Here is a 22,203-nt window from a genome sequence, read left to right on the forward strand (position 1 = left end):
GTTTTATTCTGCAGTTGCTCTTTAAAGTAGCTCAAACCCAAACAAGCTGCCTCAAATGTTAGTAAGTTGTCATCAGTCTTTACAAAACAACACCAGTTCATGTTCACATCACATCTGGAAGAAAAGGCTTGCTGACAGACTGCCACTTCCTAGGGTCACCTAGTGTGGAAATATCTCTCGGCTTTACTAATAGAGCTATCCTCCTTCCAGGCCTATTAATCAAACTCAGAGACCCCAAGAGCTCAGGATTGATTGCTTCAGCCTCAGAGTCTGTAGAGTAAATCTCACCCAGACTGACTTAACATTTTCTCTTATGAGATAAGAAAAAAGAGCTGGGGCAAAGGATTCAACTTGAACTTTTGCAGCATCATTAAGAGGATGACATTGGTTTGTTATCAGCTGTCTTACTGGGAAGGAGACATTTCATTTAAGTCAGTATAATCTGTAATGGTGAGTGAGTCCTGGTCATTAAGATAAATGCGATGTTTATTGTTAGAGACAGTTTGTTTCAAAAAGCCACCTAATGATGACCTCTGTTCTAAAAGGGACTAGGTAAAGACTACAATTCCCACAGCGCCAGCCTTAAAGAGACAGAAGTGTAAGCAACCTGTGTGAAAGACATTGCTTCTTGTGTTTTGATTTCTTTGACGATTGCAAAGGCCTATTTTCTTTGTTGAATGTGTGTGTAAAAGATTTTATTTTATTTCGATTAACGACAAGTTGCATTACATCAACGGATCATCTGAAGCCAAGCTAGTCATCATGGCTGAAAGGAAAACTAGGACATTAAACGATAACGAGTTAGTAATACCTGTTTAAAAGACATCCAAGAAGCTTAGCATTGGTGGCAAAGTCCATAGGGTCTTGGGAACTGGAGGGTCATCGTCTCGAGTCCCCAAAAGTCCAAGAGCTACCGAGGTGTGCCTGAGCAAGGCAACGTTCCCTAAACTGCTCCCCAGGTGCTGTGCATACTGGTAGCTCACTGCTCCTAACAATAGGGTGGGTCAATTGCAGAATGTACATTTCCCCTCTGTGGTACGATTAAGGGTATACTCCTCTTCTAATGTGTACAAGAAACCTGATTAAAAAGTACCGCCTAACATCTAAAAACGTTCTTTGAAAGTTGTGATTTTAAGCAAACGTCTTTTATACGACGAACATTTACATTATTAAGTTGTTCATTAAAGGGGAGAAGCTGAATTGTTTCTGAGAGTGTGTGGATGTGGGTGTGGGAAACAATCATTCCTATGATGCCTGTGGAGGAATGAGAGGTAGTTGATTCAGGGCACACATCCAAACCCAACACACACACACCCACACCCACACCCACACACACAATGCCTCATCCCATTAAGCAAGTCAGTATGCAGTGCAGTTGGAGTGATTTGCAAGAGTTTTATCAGTCTGAATGTTAATGGAAGAGCTATGGGACATACTGGCTAAAGCAGATAACGCCTGGGTAACTAGCGTGTGTGTGTGTGTGTGTGTGTGTGTGTGTGTGTGTGTGTGTGTGTGTGTGTGTGTGTGTGTGTGTAAGAGGGAGAGAAGAAAGTGTCAGAGGAAATAGTGGAAGTTTGTGAAGTACTGCAATGTCTTTCAATGCCAAAACACAACATCTTAATACTGCAGTAAGCCTGAAACACCTCCATTGAACTCCTTTGTTTACTGCCGGATCATGGTGACATCACTATGTGACACTCGTACATCTGTTGGACAGCGCATCAACACGTTGAACAGGATAGACTAAGGGGCGGGACATCTCTACGTGGCTGACCAATCACAACAGAGCCAGCCAGCTAACCAATCAGAGCAGACTGATTTAATGAGCGTGAAAAAATAGAGACACTTGTTAAGTTCCCGATTAATTGCTTGACTTTGCAAAGACCTTTTCATCGACACAGACAGCAGGAAAAAGTGAAGTAAAAACTATTTAGGCAGCATTTAATCAGCTCACAGTGGTTGCTTATTCTGCCTGCTCTTGATTTAATAACCATAAAGTATATTTACTCATTAACAACGTTCAGAACTTCGTCGAATCCAAACACTCATTAATTTTCTCACCAACTGCTTGATGAATTTTCTACTTCCCACAACTCTATTATATGAGATTAAAAAGCATTCAGTCATTAAGGAATAATGAGAGACAAGACACACAACCCATGGGAAAGTTTTCTCTAACTGTGTTCATTGATAGAGACATCTCGACTGTCTCGGATTAATTATAAAAGCTGAATTCAGGCACAAATGATCTCCTGAACATCTGTCTGCTGCCGTGCTCCGGTCAGAGTCTGCCGCAGATCAATTGGACGAATCAATCGTCAGTTAGCGGTGTTAAGGGAGAGGGGAGATCGAGACATACTTCTGATTTTCTATAAGGTATTGTACAGCTGATTTATCAGACCTCCCAAGCGTCCTATAAATGTTTCAAGTGTCTGCTGAAGATAAATCAACCGTGCATCGAGAGGAGGTTCACTGATCGCCCTGATTGATTATTCCATCATTTCTCTTTTGAATATCCACTATGAATGCTACCATACAGCACTCTGGTTTGTTACTGGTCTTTCACACATTTCTGTTAGATCTCTCTTTACATATCAATTAATCAATCATTCAGAGGCACTAAAAAACGTCCTCACAGAAACCATTATCTCCCATTATCCCCCCTTTAATTGTCACTTTCTTGGGGGTATTTTGGGATTTTTCGCTTGCTGCGAGAGTCTAGACACAGAGGGTGTTGTTGGCTGAACACAGTGAGTCTCCTACTGATATAAACAAGTCATTTGTGATATTGGGCACTGGATTTATCACATAAAATGTATTTCTGCTGCATCATCTCTTATGTCCAGCTTATTCAAGTTACTCCCAGACGCGTGTGAACCCCTTGATACCAGTAGAAACCACTTTTTGAACTGGTTTAAGTGTTTGTCTTGGTAAAGAAGCAAGTTAAGAAGTTCATTCAGATCTATGTGACAACCTGTATTTACAACTACAAGTCCCTAATCTTCCATAAGACCCTCTAGAAATCTTGTTTCACCTTGCTGCAGTGATGTGCAGGTAAACTCTAGAAACTAAATAACCAGTTTCCATCGTTTAAAACAACTTGGAAATGCTGCATTGATATCGCAGTTTATCCAATCTTTGCAACCCCTCAAAGCACTCTTACCTACACAAGCCAGCATTCCACACACCATTGTGATGCCATGCCATCGAGACCCATAAGGGGTTAGGTATCTTGCCGAAGGACACATTGACATGTTTACTACGGGGACTGGGGATCAAACCAACGACCTTCGGATTGGAGGACGACCATCTACTTCCTGAGCCAAAACTGCCCCACAGTCTGTGCTTTTAGATTTACTAGCAGAAAATAAGTTACAGTACAACCTCTTCATCCTTAGAAATGAACTATAAACATTTGACAACATCCTTTTTGTTTAATGTGTGGGTAAATTAGTGTAAAATGTAGTTCAGACATCAAGTATTGCTCTCTCTCAAACCAGGTTTAGTTTAGTGAAGAAGCAGGAACACATTTTAAGATGTGGCCTTGTTTCTAGTGGCTCCTTTTGGGGCTTCTCAGATTGCTGCAGGGCCGAGAGATGAGAAACTGCAGAGAGGGAATAAAGGAGGACAAGGCCGTGAAGTGGACCTGCAGCATGGAGAAGATACTGGGTCACTCAAACTAGATGGATGGACTGAGGACGGACGGAGAGGGAATACAGGACAGTGATGTGAAAAAGAAAGTTTTTTTATAATGCAGAAGAAAGGAATTGAGAGTAAAAGAGAAAGAGGGGGGGGGGGTATGAATGAAGCGAGAGGAGATAATTGGGCCTCATTTGCAAGTGTGTCTGTGTGTGTTTTGCAGATTTACTTCAATCTGGGTCAAGGGTATGTAGGCAGTGGAACAGCTCCTAGCTGGTGTTTCACAAGTGCTTCACTGATGTTTCCTTTCAACTAACCTTACATAATGAGAACTTTGCATGTGTTTCAATCAATCTACCTCCATCTCTGACTAATCTGCACACAAGATATTCAAAGTAAGAGCCTTGAAAATATGTTAAGAGCGTTTGTTTATCCCTCATCATGAGCAGATCGTTTAACATATTTCATTTCTGATCTGTGAGTTGATCTAATTAAGCTTCGGCAGGTTTATAGTTTTCGTAATAATTAAAAAACTTTATATGCGGGATATTGTTTTGTCTCTAAATCTCCTCATTTTCCTCAGCTTATTATTTTAGTGATAATTAGAGGTTTGTGATGCTATGAGCGTGTTATGATGGAAGCTGCAGGCTCCAAACACAGCAGGAAAGTTATTATTATAAAATCATCTGAAAGCAGGAAAAAAGAAACGGCAATAAAGCCTAATTATTGAATCCCACTGCAGGTACGCTGATAACACCTGTTATTGACTATTATTTAACTAGGATTATTACACAGCTTAGTTGAGGATTGATTCCGATTGGTCAATTTGGACACTCAGAGGTTGTTAAAACTCGATAACAGACTGCTGCTAAGGAGAACAGACTGCTGCTAAAGAGAACAGACTGTTGCTAAGGAGAACAGACTGTTGCTAAGGAAACAGACTGCTGCTAAGGAGACCAGACTGCTGCTAAGGAGAACAGACTGTTGCTAAGGAGAACAGACTGCTGCTAAGGAGAACAGACAAGAGAGTAGACTGCTGCTAAAGAGAACAGACTGCTGCTAAGGAGACCAGACTGAGAGTAGACTGCTGCTAAGGAGAACAGACTGTTGCTAAGGTAACCAGACTGCTGCTAAGGAGACCAGACTGCTGCTAAGGAGAACAGACTGTTGCTAAGGAGAACAGACTGTTGCTAAGGAGAACAGACTGTTGCTAAGGAGAACAGACTGTTGCTAAGGAGACCAGACTGCTGCTAAGGAGACCAGACTGCTGCTAAGGAGAACAGACTGCTGCTAAGGAGACCAGACTGCTGCTAAGGAGACCAGACTGCTGCTAAGGAGACCAGACTGCTGCTAAGGAGAACAGACTGCTGCTAAGGAGAGCAGACTGCTGCTAAGGAGAGCAGACTGCTGCTAAGGAGAGCAGACTGCTGCTAAGGAGACCAGACTGCTGCTAAGGAGAACAGACTGCTGCTAAGGAGAACAGACTGCTGCTAAGGAGAGCAGACTGCTGCTAAGGAGAGCAGACTGCTGCTAAGGAGGATCAAGGGACTATGTGCCATTATATACATCCGCAGAAGGAAGCCAGTAAATTTAATGTCAGCTGTGGCACAAACAACATTAGTTTTCATCCATAGCAAAATATGTATTTCTATACTTGTGGAGACTAATCAACTTTGGATTCATGATGGCTAAACTGTCCACAGTAAAAAAAGAAAAGAAGAAAAGAGGACAAGAGAAGGAAGGACGTTGAAAAACACAGAGCTGGACGTCAGAGAAATCAGCAGAAGAAGACAGACAGGAAGTAAACACTGACAGGAACACAGGATGGGCTCGGGCACTGTTTCAAGACAGTTCAAAGAAAAGGAAATGTGAACAGACTTGCACATTTACAGAAAACCGTGCAGAGATGCATGCATAGCTGTGAATTAGGGGGTTCCTAACTTTGCGCAACAAAAAGGACTTCAAGTTCCCTGCTCAGTGGTGCATCAGCTACTGTGGCGCTGCGTGTGTGTGTGTTGCTGTAATGAGTGTGTGTGTGTGTTTGTGTTTCCAAGCTATCATAGCTCAGTCATGCAGGTAAAGCCATCATCACCAGCAATCTGCTCAGGCCTCTAGGGGATGATGCATGTCCACACACACACACACACACACACACACACACACACACACACACACACACACACACACACACACACACACACACACACACACACACACACACACACACACACACACACACACACACACACACACACACACACACACACACACACACACACACACACACACACACACACACACACACACACACACTCTCCTTGGAGTGTTTTTCACTTCGGGGAGAGGCGGACGAGTGGGGGGCAGAGTCCATTCACCCGTACAGACAGTTAGAAAATTAATTTGTCACAGCAGGTTTATCGTCATGACAACCTTCCTTTAATTAACGGCTGACAAACAGCAGTGTGTGTGTGTGTGTGTGTGTGTGAGTGTGAGTGTGTGTGTGTGTGTGTGCATCTCTCTCTGGGGAAACACTGATAGAAAGAAAATGAAGGGAGACAAAAAGTCATACCAATCTTATTGACAGGAAGTGTGGATGCTCGGTATGATGCAGATAGTGTGTGTGTGTGTGTGTGTGTGTGTGTGTGTGTGTGTGTGTGTGTGTGTGTGTGTGTGTGTGTGTGTGTGTGTGTGTGTGTGTGTGTGTGTGTGTGTGTGTGTGTGTGTGTGCGTGTGTACACGTTACAAAGTGCCGGTATGGGTCAGTTAAGGTAAACAGAATAGCTGTGTTCAGGTTTAGAAAATAAATACTGCCATTATATTTGAAGTACATGTGATGCGTTCAGGAACCTGCTTAAAAAATGGGAATTTCAAGACTTAAAGTTATGAGATCTGTTTAAAGTCAAACCATTCACATACAATAAACAATAAGCTGATTTCCCCCCCCATTGCACAGCAATAATTAAACTGTAATAAATAAGTTATCGTGTTTATTTTACACTCTCTGGTCTTACTGTATTTCAAATGAATATCGTTTACTTATTCATGTTTTTAACTTGCACCATTCTGTCACTTCTATTGCTATATGTCTTGAGTATATTGTACGCTGCATTGTCAAAAGTGAGGCAACAACAACAACAACAACAACAATATGGATTTAATTATCCAAGCAATAAAGACTTTCATCAATCAGGCTGCCTCCTAAATCTAAAGGACAGTCCTGCTTTACATCAACGCCACTAACGTGTGTGTGTGTCACTGCATGTGTGTGCGCAGAGCCGGCGGCAATACTGACAGTGTGTCACAGCGCCTTAATAAAGACCTATAACCTCGTCTCGCTGTTCTGAGGAACTTTGGGTTAGGCTTTTGAGTTGAGTTTAAGAGCCGGCCGCTGGCATGCGAAGAAGAACTCGACGACGTCTGTCCGACGAGCTCGGTCATGTAAAACTAAAACATCTGAGACACGAGCCTCAGACCACAGGGCTCTTTAAAGTCTCAAAGCATGAGAACAGACTCGCTGCCTCGGATACCACCAGAAAGAAGGAGTCACTGTGTGTGTGTGTGTGTGTGTGTGTGTGTCTTTTACCTCTTGAGGTTAAGCAGAGCCCAGGGGATGCCGGTGGGCGTTTTGAAGGCTGGCAACAGCTTTTCTCCCAGCTCCACCGCCTTCCTACGGTAAACCTGAGACAGAAAGAAAGAAAGCATTTCATTAGAGGACGCTTCTGACTCACATTTTCTTCATCAACACTGCATCACACGAGGGAAAAAGATAATTACCTTCTACTGACTGAGACCCATCAAGAACAGCCTGTCACTCAACCAAACAAACATACCATATGACTTAAAGCTTAACCGGGGGAAGATCTAAAGAACTAGCCCTTGTTTTCCTTTTGGACGATCATTTTCTCACTGAATTGTCTCGTTATAATTCCCCACATTCCAAGATGATGTGTTCAGCTGCTTGTTTTATTCAACTAACCCCAAATATATGTTCACTTTTCTCTCATAAATGACAAAAACGCCCAAATTCCTCTGATCTTTCAAGCAGAAATCAGAACGCTTGATCCTAAAAGATGACTTAATTGTTGCTTTCGATGTAAATCAACCTATTGTTGAAACTTATGAGCTCATTTCTACTACTTATATGGTTGCACCCACATGGTTAAATGCACTTTCTCTGGATAAAAGCATCAGTTATGTCATTGAGCGTGTTGTAAAGCGGCCATAATTATAATGCTTGTCAAATATAGAACTCCTTCGTCTCGACACAATGCAAGAAAAACATACAGTGTCTTTAAAATAAGTTTACTAGAGCTCGAAAGAGTTTTAAAAATAACTTATTGGAGCAGTACCAGCAGCCGAACCTCACCAGGGGACGTACTCCAGATCTGAGTGCAGAGCTTTCAACCAGGGCAACAACAAGGACGTGTACTCGAGTAAAGTCACTGAAATCATCTTTGAAACTCTCGATTTACTTTGCAAATATAATCCTCCTTCCTAACAATCTTCATAGCCCTATATTTCTATCTTCCTGTCTCCAATTTTATTCGATTGCTTCCCTAGTTTTGATGTTTGACATGTGTCATTTAAAGGAAAATGACAGATTGGTTTTAAATGGCATCGTTCAGATTCTGGGAGGTTCACTTGCACGATGTAAAGAGCAAATTATAGATGTTTAAAAAGACTCCTTCCAGTAAAGGATGGTTTAAAGTTTTAGGGTTAGTCCTCTAGAGTTCTAAGATATATGTATCTTTGCTGAAAATGAATTCAATTAGGATCATTTTAAGAGTTTTCCGCTCACTAACGGTAACAAAGAGTAACCTTACATACAGTAAAATACAAAATCACTTACGATTTCCTCAATCCTTTCTCATCTTTCAGAATAAAACTTCACAGACTGGGCTGGTAAAGATTAACAGGTGTTTTACTGACGTCAATTGACACAGTTTATGGAGTAGTGAGGTTTATTTTTTGGAACCACCACAGAGTGCAGAGGCTCGGTGTTGCTTGGAATAACTTCATGAATATTCAACCGTAAATCTAGAGCAAAGAGTGAATGCACCTGCATGAAGGTTATCTATTAAACCAAGCAAAGAAGTCCTACAACAGTCAAGTCTTGATAAGCTAAACGCATGAATATAATGTGTATTCTTTATGGATAAATGGTGCTTTTATAACACAATAAGGCCTGAGTGTTGACTAGTAAACAACACAACACAACTCTTCTTATTGGCTTTATTTTAAGATGTTATTGCTTGAATGCAGAGCCACCTTTTCCCTTTGAATAGCTCTTAACTTTCAGTGTGACTGGACTTGATTTACTGGTCCGAGCTGCGTGTTAGCATATCAGAGCGGACAGCTTTGTAGCCGCTTCAGCCGAGGGGTGGGAGGGGGGGGGCGCTCGGCGTCTCTTAGGTGTCTGATTTTGTTGGATTTAAAACCTGAAGTACTTCCATATTTGGCTCCTGGCACGGGTTTAGTCAGGCAGTTAAAATAAAAAATGGGATTTGGACCAAGACGAGGTGGACAGTTTGACAGCGGTGCCAAGGCTGCTGCCGAGCGCTGACAAGAGCGGGGGGCACGTTGTGTCTGTTTCACATTTTCTGCCTTTTTTTTTTATCCTGACCCCTCGAGAGAAAGCTCACGGATTCAATCCACCAGAAAAAAAGGCACAAATAAAGTCTGTTTGTGTTGTGTTTGTAACAAGACTTCATAAGCAAGTTGTAGAACGTGAACTGGAGTACCAGCACTTCAATGGTTTGGCTAATTTGAAGCAAAAGCATGAGCGGGTTTCTAGCTGTTCTGGATTTGTATCTTCATGGTTTATTGCACTTACTGTAAGTCAGCGGGATAAAATGTAATGTATAGTCCAACATGTCATCACACAGAGACAGCCTAACCTATACAACAGCCAGTAATGATCATAGAAAACTCATTTAGATCAGCCAATTACAATTGTTTCAATGATTCATCTGCCAAGACACCAAAATGCCCATCCCAGTGTCTCAAACTCTCAAATTAACATGGAATGGAAAATATCCATCTTTTATATTAAAAAAACTAAATTTTCTTCCATTTTTGCATTGAAATATACTTCAAAGCCGTTTTTGATTATTTTCCATCAAGTTTCCTTCTCTAATCTTTGCAGGTAAACAGCTTTCTGAAGAACTTGACATCAAGCTTTATGAAAAAGACACCAGATGACTCTTAAAAAGGATGGACATCATATAGAAACAGTAAAACATACATAAAGGACTTCTAAATCCACACTGCAGGAAAAACAAGCGAACCTCTCCACCCTGCTTCCTACAGTCCTATAAGACGTTCCCTCTCACTTGATTTGCTGAATTTGCAAACCAAACACAGCTGTGATTAAATTGCCTCGTGTAACGGCTGTGCATTACATCCCAAGCAGAACGAAAAACATTCCCCCTTCTTGAATGATGTGATTTCATAACGCAGGAATAAAGGGTCTGTGTAATTACATCACATAATTCAAGTTTGGTTTTCTCTCACTCGGAAATAAACATGACTCAAATAAGTACAGTTTTATACACCAGCCGGCCTCAAAACCAATTCTAAAACGTACTGCACATTAGTTGCTACATTGAATTCAAACCCACTTCATCCTCCAGTACACACACACACACACACACACACACACACACACACACACACACACACACACACACACACACACACACACACACACACACACACACACACACACACACACACACACACACACACACACACACACACACACACACACACACACACACACACACACACACACACACACACACACACACAGCTCTGCTCCCAGAGGACCCGGCTCTCAGCAGGGTGTGAGAGACGGGGCAGGAGGGGAAGACAAAGATTTGTGAGAAGAAAAAAGCTCGAGAGGGTTCTCGTCAAAAAAAGTGTGGCACCTCGACAGCTTTTTCTTCAAAAGTCCGAGGCAGGAAGAGGTCGCAAAGAGCGGGACGAGGAGGAGAGGAAACAGGAAGTGGAATGACACATAACAAATGCTAAAATGTCCTGATTCACTTTTTAACTATTGGATGGATTCTTCATGACAATGTATGTATTCTGCATTATTCTGTGAAATGAATTCTGTTTACCTCTTTATAAACTGGATTTGAGAGCCAGTCACTATGACGCTGCAGGAATCAAACTAAGTGTTCTTGATTCCTTTCGCCTTAAAAATGATAGAAAAACTTCTATTTCTTCTTCTTCTTTTTTATATTAGCAATGAAATGATTGGTTTTGGATTAGATTGAGCCTCTTTCAGCTTGTTATTCTGGTTTTACAGCTTGCATATTTATGGTTTTGGTTCATTCCTCTTTTATAAACCCAGTGTCACATCCAGTAAGAAAAAGCTCTGAAAAACTGTTTAGTGGAAGCAGTAAAAAAAGGCAGTGAAGTGAGGAACCCAAAAAAACCCAAAATCTAGGAAGAGTAGTTTGTGCACATCAAACAAAAATGAATATTGCAATGACTCTTCCATCCCATTATAAATGTCATGCTGTTTAGCTTTTATTTTAGAGCTTTTGCCAGGATCAGATGAATGGCTTCCTTAAGGGTACATAAAAAAGTCAGCACCTTCTCTAAAAGATGTCACCTTGGAGGTTTTGAATTGTTGTTTAGTCTTTAATTTTTGGTATTTGGAAGATTAAAATAAGGATACTCTCACTCAGAAAGACATCTGGTGAAGATTTAATATCTGCATGTTTCCAATTAAATATTTAAAACCGTATTTCGAAAGGACTTAAAATAGAAAGTATTTTCAAGCCAAGATTTGTGGTGACACTGCAGACTCCCTCTGTGTGTGTGTGTGTGTGTGTCGTAACGAGGCATCAGACCCCGCTGATTAATGCCTTTAATAATGCCAAGAGCACACTGAGGGGGAAAATAAAAACACTCCCAGGGACGCACAGGAGAATAAATTAAACACGCCCAGTGTCCAAGGCCATCAAGCGAGCTGCCAGCGGGCTTTAATAAGCCTCTGAATTATACAGGAATCGAGGAACACAGACGGAGCTGGTGGCTAAACCGCTGTTAATAACCACATTTCATACCTGTGCACTCCTGACAAAAAAATCCATCAGGAAAATGAACTACCTCGGTGTTTTAATTTGTGTGTGTTGCACTAAGTAACGTCATAAATCTGCATCAGAACGTCTCTGTTTCGGAGCACCAAAAGAGAGACATGGTTAGTAAAACCTGTCCTGTTGGGATCAGGATAGCGGAAGGAGCTTCATAATATCCAAACGGATAACAGAAATGTACGCTGTCGTCTAACATGCTAATCAGGAAATGATTCATTCAAATACAATCGTTCACTAGAGGAGTCGTTTCATCGGCAGGCTCTAAACATTCCACACGTGTTACTAATCAAAGATGGACGCAAGGTTGTGTGGAGCCGAGAGAAATGTGGTTTCATAAACCAAACTGTAGATTCTATATTTATATTTAATATTCCACACCTTCACACTGATTGTACATATTATATTCTGCTTTATATTTTGTTTATATTTTCTGTACATTTTTTGTCCAAATTGTATATTTTTTACTTTCTTTTTAAAAGCTATTTTAGTTTATTTATTTGAATTACATTGCCTTGTTTTTATTGTTCTGCTGCAACGAAAAAATGTGCAAAAAAAGGATAAAATAAAATAAAATATAATAAAAAATATGTATAAATATGCACATAGTGAAAAAATAAACAATAAATATGTAAAAATAAATGTATCACAATAAATGCAGGGTGAATGAGTATCATTAGATAATAAATAGATGAATTACAGTGTATGTTTTTTGGAGATTTGATTAATAATTGTGGTCTTTGACGTATTTAAATATAATATATGTATATGGAAATATAAACTCTTTGCTGTAGCTTGTTAAGAGCCAATATCAGCCCTAAATGTGAATGTCTGCCTGCATTATTAAAGCCAGATGTGTGACAGTGGACTCATTAAAAAGAGGAAGCAGGTAGAAAGAGAGGAATTTAAATACTTGCTCTGCTTTCTCTCCTGTGGAAGTTTGGGCCGTTATGTTCGCCCTCCAAAAAGTCGCTTAATCCACAGAACAATGGAAAGTGTGTTTTACAGAGATAGAGAGTCAGAGGGGAACAAGACAAAGGACACAGAAGAATGACTTCATTTAGGTAACATTAAACAACTTGTACTACCACAGAGTTCGACTTCTCAACCCAGGTTTTCTTTCAAGTAATCAGTTTGTAAAAAGTCACATTTCAGCCTCTTAGTGGGGTGTTTTAGAGACGATATATACATGTCTCCGTGCTCTAATGTTCAAAAAGCTCTTTATTTTTCTCAGACTGCCTGTGCTGCAGCATCTCTTTTCACCCTCTGTCTGAAACCAGAGCCCTGTCTGCTCTGATTGGTCAACCGCTAAGGGATGTCCCGCCCCTTAGCTTTACAATGTGTTGGAGTGCTAGCCAATTAAATCGTGAGTGTTTCATAGTGATGTTACTATTACGGTCAAAGGAGTCCAATAGCGGCCGTTGACTTGGGATTTTAGTGTTTGCGGACCATTTACATGCACTAAAACCTACACAAAACACCACAGGGAAGGGAAAACATACACACAAAGCATAATAGGGCCTCTTTAAAATATATGAAATGGTTATTAAGTGAGGTTAAAGATGCAAATACTTCCAGAACAAATGAGAGACAGCAGTAGGCATTTTCAAACACGCATTCAAACTTCAGATTTCAGTAGCTCGAGGTCAAACATCTGTTCCTAGACGAGCCCCGCTCCGTGCCAAACAGAAGTGATAATGTGATAATTAAATCTTCAATCGTTCCAGTCCAAACCAAATCCCCTGGAGGCTGTTTGAGAGGATATTTACCGTCACTAAATGAAGCATGAGTAAGTGAGCAGGGGTTGCGGGGAAAGCGAGTACATCAGAGCGGTCAACAGAGCTTTAACACAAACATGACGGATGCATTTCCACGGGGTATAGATCTGTCCGCCACGCTGTCAACACTGACGAGAGCTGTCAATGAGGCGTGAGACACAAGACAGGCGTCGCCCGACATGTCTATTGTGACAACAGAGGCCGAAAAACCAACCATTGGACCCGAAACAGACCATACCTGGTATGAATTACACTTAAATACATCCAGAGGAGAGGCTGCTTTACAGAGGTTTGGCTCAAGTCAAGGTCCATTTATTTGTTAAAGATTAAATTGCATGGTCAAGAATAAGGAGTATGACTGTTTGAGAGCTGAATAGATTCATACATTCACAAATAATAAGTAAAAACTACTCATTTGTTTCATTTTAAAGACTTTTTCTAAGGAAAACTTGTTCAAATAAGCAGTTTTCAGCCTAAAAAATCTGAATATTGACTGATTATCTTTTATATTCATGATTGTTTACTGTTGGATATTTGGACTCCTGGTTAGACCATACAGAACATTAAAGACACTCTGGGAACCTGTGATGGATGTCTTTCAGCTGTAAGATCGAACCATTGAGGAATTAATGGAGTAAACGTTCGTTTTTTGTAGCCTTAGATGAGTTTTGCCTCCTTTAGAAACGGCTGCTTCCCTATAGCTGTGCTCTATTCAAACCTGTGAGTAAAATGTTATTATACCCGAGGGGAAGGACCGTAAAACATGCAGGAATAATTCTTACAAGTTGGAAATAATATGACTTCTTTAGGGTTTGAGCGTTTAGAGCTGATCCTCCTCAGCGTGAGCATCTTCAGTCAACCAATAATTAAAATAGATAACATTTTTTAAGCACCTTTCACAGCTCCTGAAGAGGTTTACAAGCAAACAACACCATAAAGATACTAAAAATAACTAAGTTAAGTCCAAACTAAGTACTGTAAAGTGCATTTGAAATGTATCTTTATGATGTGTAAGTGGAGAATAACTTACTTCTTCTTTACTTCTATGATGACACCCTTTGATTTGTTTATTTATGGATCACTATAAGATAAATGACATGAATTAAGGCGGATATTAGTGTAAAAGTCATGAATGGAATAAGGTTTAAGTTGTGTTTAGAGTCAGAAAATGGACATGAAAGGTCCCTACATAGATTCTAAACACTTTAAGAGACTCTGTGTGTGTGTGTGTGTGTGTGTGTGTGTGTGTGTGTGTGTGTGTGTGTGTGTGTGTGTGTGTGTGTGTGTACGATTATGTGTTGCAGTCTGCAGAGAGTGGGCTGGACAGCTCCCTAACTGAGATGAATGACCCGGCAGGCCCTGTGAGGCGCGTGGCCCAGAATGCAGCAGTGAGCATGCCGACACCTCTTCCTCTTCCTCCTCCTCCTGGAACATGACACATTGCCCTTCCCTCTGTCCTTCATCAACTCCTCCCTCATTGTTCTTCCTCATTTCACCGACTCCTCCATCACTCTGGGAGACTCTCCCCCCCCCCCCCCCCACCTTCCTCTCCAATTCTCACTTTTATTCATCTATCTTAAAGAAACTCTTATTTTCTCTCCGCCTCTCTCCCCATTTCTCTCAATTCCTGTCCTGTCTCCATCTCCCCAAACGGTACAAACAACATTCTATTAATGGCCATCGAATCCGACTCTCAAATATCCCTTTAATTTTTAAAGCTCCATACAACATGTACTGCCCTTTTTTTAGGGAGCAACATTACACCTATCTGAAGGGCATGACTGCAATACTGTTCTTTAAATACCAACAAATAAAAGCATAGTTATGGTTCAAAAATCTTTGGGAATTAGTGACACGTTTATATTGTTGCAGCAAAATACTGTCTTTAGACTTTAATACAAAAGTATGCACTCAAGGACGCTTCAGTTTCCTCCTCTGTTATTGTACAAATACACACATGCATAGGACCCAGAGGAGGGAGAAGTACTCAGGTCTTGTACTTGAGTAAAAGTAGAAGTACTCAGATGTTGTACTTGAGTAAAAGTAGAAGTACTCAGATCTTGTACTTGAGTAAAGTAGAAGTACTCAGATCTTGTACTTGAGTAAAGTAGAAGTACTCAGATCTTGTACTTGAGTAAAGTAGAAGTACTCAGATCTTGTACTTGAGTAAAGTAGAAGTACTCAGATCTTGTACTTGAGTAAAGTAGAAGTACTCAGGTCTGTACTTGAGTAAAAGTAGAAGTACTCAGATCTTGTTCTTGAGTAAACTAGAAGTACTCAGATCTTGTACTTGAGTAAAGTAGAAGTACTCAGGTCTTGTACTTGAGTAAAGTAGAAGTACTCAGATCTTGTACTTGAGTAAAGTAGAAGTACTCAGGTCTTGTACTTGAGTAAAGTAGAAGTACTCAGATCTTGTACTTGAGTAAAGTAGAAGAACTCAGATCTTGTACTTGAGTAAAGTAGAAGTACCAGAGTGTAGGAATACTCTGTCACAGTGAAAGTATTCTAAATGTTCCTCCAGTGAAAGTAGAAAGTACTCTCCTCTAAATGTACTTAAAGTAGTGACAGTAAAAGTAGTCATTGTCTGATTGGTCCATTTCAGAATAATATCTCTGATATGTTTTATAATGATTGATCATTAAAGTGTTCTCAGAGCTGGTAAAGGTGCAGCTAGTTTGAATGGCTTTGTATACTGCAGGGTAGCTGCTGGATTTACTGCAGGTGAACTACAGTCTGATTTAAGGGAGATTATATTTACCATCATTAATCCTAATCTGCCTAGCAACCAAAGGGATTTAATACATGTAGTACAGTAGAAGTACAAGTTTCTTGAGAGTGCAAAGTTTGGTCGAGTCTTTTTCTATTTAAAGCGGCATTAAAAATAGGAGGGCGATATTTCACTTCATGAATTAATGCATCTTTGAATTAATGAATCCGGGCAGGCACGACTAAATGTGGAAAGACTTTAAGTCCGTGTACGACGTCTCAGTGTCGGCTGAATGAGGCGGCTGCCCTGACAGCTGTATTGAAGAGGCTTAGGCAACACACACACACACACACACACACACACACACACACACACACCACTGAGGAGTTGACAGCTCTCAGTGGTTAAGAAGCCGGCTGCTGTGTGAATGGTTGCTCTTGTCCTCCTCTCCACGCTCACTCTGGGTTTAATAACTCGAGGGGAGACACAGAATGAAGGATGGCAGAAAAATAAACATTAGCTCGAGGAGAAAAATTAGGAATAATTAAAGCGAGAGAAGAGAGGACATGAAAGAAGGAGGGGACAGGGAGAGGGGAAAGGAGGAGGAGATGCAGGACTAAGTTGTGGGAGAAAACTGTAGAGCAGTAGTAGAAGAAAGCAGGCAAGGAAAGAAAGTGAGAGGAAAGGAAAGAGTGATGAGAAAAGGAATGGAAAGATAGGATAACTAGAGGACAACAAAGGAGAAAAGAGGTAAAGAGAGGAGAAGCATATAAAGCAAAGGAAAGAAAAGGATGGAAAAGAGAGATAAGGAAATGAAATAAAGAGGACCGTGTAGAAAAGGAGAGGAAACCTAAAAGCAAAGAGGGGAAGAAACAGGATTATAGGAAAGGAATTGAAAGGAAACACAAGAGGAGATGTAAAGGAAAGGAAATAGGGACAGGGAAACTGAGATTTAGAGCAGAGGAAAGAAAAGGAGAGGATACAAGAGAATAGGTAAGGGAAGGAAAGGAAACAAGTGGGCACATTGGAGAAGAGGTAAGGGAGAGGAACCAGAAGGATGGAGGAGGAAAGAAAGAGAAAGGAAAGGTGTCAAAATATGGGCAAAGGAGACAAAATAAGGACAAGGGAAGGAACAGAAAGACAGGAAAGGAAACATGAGGACAAAAGAGGAGAGGAAAAGAGACAGAGATCAACACACTAAAGACAAAGTGTACAGCGAGAGAGCAGAGGAAATCAAAGAAGGACGGGACTGGAAGAGGGGAGAGGAGGAAGGAGATGCAGGACTAAGTTGAGGGAGAAAACAGTAGAGAAGAGAAGAAGAAAGAAGTGAAGGAAAGAGTGATGAGTAAGGGAATGTAAAGATAGAGAGGAAAAGAGCAAAGATGAGAGGAGAAGCATACTGTATACAGCAAAGGAAAGAAAAGGATGGAGAAGAGAGATGAGGAAAGGAAACAAAGGGGACAGGAAAGCAAAGGAGAGGAAACAGAATAAAAAGAGGGGAAGAAAGGGGAAAAATGTGGATACTGGATGATAGGAAAGGAAAGGAAAGGAAGGTTGAGAGGAGGAAATAGGGGACAGGGAAGGAGAGGAAACAAGAGAAGAGGTAAGGGAAGGAAAGGTGTCAAAATATGGGTAAAGGAGACAACATAAGGACAAGGGAAGGAACAGCAAGATAGGAAAGGAGAAATGAGGACAAAAGAGGAGAGGAAAAGGGATAAAGACCAACACACCAAAGCCCTATAAATATGGATGCTGGTTTACACGCTGTCTGATATGCACACTATAGACACACCTACAGATAGGGGTGCAGATGCGCCTCATTTAACAAACAGTAGGGTCTTCTCTCTAGGTTTCGTCCAGCAGTGGATCCTCTCACAGGGACTCTCAGCAGGGGAAGAGTAGCTGTGGTGGGATGCAAATGTCTCCGAGGTGTAAACACATCTCAGCAGCAGACCTCAGGGAGGAATATTTACCGGGGTAATGGATGGCTCTACACGGACGTCACATACTGTGAAGGATATGGAAATACGAGGTAAAATGTCACCTCAGCAGCATTTCCTTTTCCTTTCCACACCTCCAACAGCATTAATGTCCCAGTGTAAATCACTGTGGTGTTAAAAAGGAGGACGAGCCTCTTAAGAATACCTTTTACTGTCCAGAATAATTAAACTCCGACTCCCACTAACTACCACAGAGTGCTGCAGGTGAAGCTACTTTTTGGTAATGAGACAGGGCGGAGGAATTCAGAGGGAGGGAGACATTAACTCAGAGTGGACTCGGTGGTTCTGCAGGTGTGTGTCGGCTGTGATGAAACACAAAGGGACACACACACTTATTGAAAGGGGCACTATAATGCTCAATTTTAGGTTCATATGTGTATTTAGTACCTTTATTGTGACATGTCTCCATGCTCTAATGTTCAAAAAGCTCTTTATTTTTCTCATACAGCACCTCTTTTCACCCTCTGTCTGAAACCAGAACCACGTCTGCTCTGATTGGTTAGCCATCTCTGTTGTGATTGGTCAACCGCTTAGAGATGTCCCGCCCCTTAGCCTTTCACGTACAATGTGTTGGAGCGATAGCCAATAGAAGCGCGATTGTTTCATAGTGATGTTACTATTACGGAAGTAAACAGAGGAGTCCAATGGAGGCGTTAACTTGTGATTTTTGCCTTTGCAGACCATTTACATGCACTAAAACCTACACAAAACACTACAGGAAAGAGAAAACCCCAAAAAGCATAACCGGGCGTCTTTGTGAATGAAATGATTACAAAGTCAAGATCTTTTCGTCCCTCACCCAGTCTGCTCTGATTGGTTAGCTGGCTGGCTCTGTTGTGATTGGTCAACCTCTGAGAGATGTCCCGCCCCTAGTCAATCAGATCCTCTTTAATTATCTTACATGCTGTAGATCTATGCAACAGTGTACTACAACCCACCTTGTATTGCCAACATTAAAGACAATTTACATCAACTCTGCTTTCCCCGCCCCCCCCCCCGAGCAGAGAGCACGTCTCCCCATCAAGATAACGTCGATTGAAACCGTGACGACGGGTCAGAACTTTTCCGATACGAGTTCCTGGCTGGAAGCCTTTCCTCGGTTTGACAGACGCTTGGCAACAGAGGCAGAAATGCTTTCTAAGAAACGGAAAACGCTTTGGCTTCGGCTCCTTCCTTCATCTCAGTCTTAGCAATGCTTGCCTCACTCTTTCCTTTGCATATTACACTTACACACACACACACACACACACACACACACACACACCTGATATTATTCCCTCTCTCTCCTCTCTGATGGCGCTGACTCTGCACACTTCGATAGTCAGCTCTTTGGACGGTGCTGCTATGGAAATGAAGAAGAGCGGGGAAGGTGAATTTACATGGAAAATTGCCGTCTCTGTAGGAAAGTTACCGGGGAGGACAGCGCATTTAGATAAAAAAAACTGCAATGTGAGCAACAAGAGCTACGAGTCTGATGCCATCACACAAAATGAGTCAGTTTATTCTGAGTGCACCCATTAACACCAGCTGATTTTAGGAGGAAAACTACCGTAACAATAGCAATTTGAAAGTGAGACTGAGCCACAGGATCTTGCATGTTCTTTGCAATCTGAGTGAATATCTCATATCCAGATAGAGTCCTGATCCAGCTGAGGCACACCTGACATTTAGATTCCTCTCCAACGCCTCTCAAAGTGGCCACCTGGGATTTTCTCTGGGGAAAAATATTAAAATCTATCTGCTGACAGATCAGAAAACTCCACACGTGTGCTCCAGCAAAACAGCTTTTGGAGGAGGATTGCATGTGTAAATTGGATAAAAGTCAAATGGATTTTTTACCTTGGATGTTGACCGGTTTGATTTGTATGTCATTAACTCATGCTTTCCCTCTTTGTATGATAGTCCACTTATTTGATTTGCATTTCAATCTGCATGTCCTGTTTGCTGTAGCGCTGTAAATTATACCCGCTGAGGGACAAATAAAGGATTCTGATTTTGATTAATGGCTTCTATTACTGGTTATAAGTATAAGTGTGATTAAGCTGAGCTTGTGGCAGCATTGGCCAACAATGTCTAAATAGAAACTGACAAATTTGTAAGCAAAGAAACAGCACTTCATAGAGTTAGCTAAGGCCTTGTCACAAATTCCCGAGCTCTTATAATGGTAGGACTTGTTTGAAGTGAATATATCTGCACTTTTCTTGGTTTTTGGAGTTTAATTCTTTGTGTTTTTTGCATTTTGCTTTGAATAAAAGCAGTAGCCAAATGAAATGTATTGTCAAAAAATAAGATAAATGGAGGTTTTTCCACTCAGAAAACCTCACTTAACCTACATAACAAACAGTTTGAAGATCAGTTGGCACGAACAGCACTGTTGAGAGACAATGCACACATAACTTCCATAATAATAATACTATAAATGTACTATATCAACCTTTGATCCACTGAAATACTCCCAGTTTCAAAAGAAAAAACGTTAAAAATGAGGCTATTTTCGTGAAGCTGCCATTCATTCACTTCAGCAGTCACAGGGGGAGTCATCAGGAAACGTAGCGGGCCAAATATAGCCCAGAGAAAACAAACGGATGGTTATGATGACAACAATAAATATTTCAGAAGAAGAGTACACGTCCTAAAACAACAGACTAAAAGTAGAAATGAGAAGGAACGCGGAGTGAGCGGAGAGGAAAAGCAAAGTGAAGAGCGTCCCTGTGGACAGCGAGTGTTTTCAGAACAAGCCGGAGCTGAAAGGCTTTTATCTGAAGGAAAATGTCAAATATTCACTCTGACGGTTCAACGGGGCCACAGACAGTCAATAGCAGGATGTGACTTCATCCCAAAAGCTAAAAGGGATTAAAAAAAAGTGGAGTCACGGCAGGGATGACATCGTCCTGTTACCGTATTTCGCTTTGTTGAAGCAGCTGGTGAAGCCGAGAGAGGACAACTGACTTCAAATAAACCCATCTGTACCCAAAACTGACAATCTGATTCCTCTCTGACTTTTTCACGTCAAAATAAATGTCGTTTTTTGGCAGATGAGATTTTTTCCACATGTTTAATTTCACTCGTAGTGTTGCTGTATCTCGGAAACCATCGGCAGCACCATCAAGTATTTGGTAGTATAAATATTAAAGATATGCACACAAGAATATTGTATTCAGTGTCATTTATACGATTGCACATGGAACAGATTTAGGAAACAATTGTTCCTAATTCTTCACAAAATGCTGACCTTTGGGAAAATACTGAAGGTGCACATGATAACGAAGACATGCAGGATGTATGATTACCTACAGGAGAAGCATGACATGATAGCTGTGTGATTAACGTGATGATTCAGCCTCTAGGGAGACAGGCATGTGACAAGCATGATCACTTTTGACGTGGGCCTCTGAACAAAGCATTGAATACTGCCTTGAACCGATGTGTCTCTATCTTATGAAAGGCCCTCTCTTGTATAGAAGCATGTGAAGGAGCTAGTTGTACCAAATGCTCTGTAAGGGATGACTACCTCTATTCTTGCATGATAATAAATACATGCATCCTGTTTTGAAACTCAAGCCGGTGATACTTGCCCAAAGTCTTTCCGTTCCAGATTTCCAGACCTTAGACTTCCTACTAAATATAGTCCTTTGGCCTCGATGGGTTAATCAGTTCCGTGACAAATCAGTGTCACACCTCATTTCCAAAAACCCAAGGAATGAATCAGAACTGTTGGACGGTTTGACGTCTAAATGTCAGACAGTCACTGGCAAATGTCAATCAGTGCAGAAGTCTGTCGCTGAGACCTTTCACTAAAGGTCTGAGATAAAAATGAAGCTCCAGAGTCTAAGGCCAGCCCTGTTTGGCAGTTTGATCTGCAACAAGAGGGATGCATTTTGATAAACTGTGCCCTGGCTTTGTCTCATAAAGTTACTGCATGTGTTTATTAATATCCCTTTCGAGTACAAAAGATAGTCGACAAAATAAGAAAT

At 41.1% G+C, this 22,203-nt stretch overlaps 1 protein-coding gene across 1 annotated transcript in view; it reads right to left on the minus strand.

Annotated features, from left to right (window-relative positions):
- The window catches only part of man1a1 (mannosidase, alpha, class 1A, member 1), a 126,826-nt gene that overhangs the window by 22,960 nt on the left and 81,663 nt on the right, over positions 1-22,203 (minus strand). The window contains exon 5 of the mRNA XM_063901783.1: positions 7,223-7,317. Within this exon, the coding sequence (XP_063757853.1) occupies positions 7,223-7,317 (95 nt within the window). The remainder of the gene's footprint in view (positions 1-7,222; positions 7,318-22,203) is intronic.

This window comes from Eleginops maclovinus, chromosome 15 (assembly GCF_036324505.1).
Source record: "Eleginops maclovinus isolate JMC-PN-2008 ecotype Puerto Natales chromosome 15, JC_Emac_rtc_rv5, whole genome shotgun sequence".
Classification (NCBI taxonomy): Eukaryota; Metazoa; Chordata; class Actinopteri; order Perciformes; family Eleginopidae; genus Eleginops; species Eleginops maclovinus.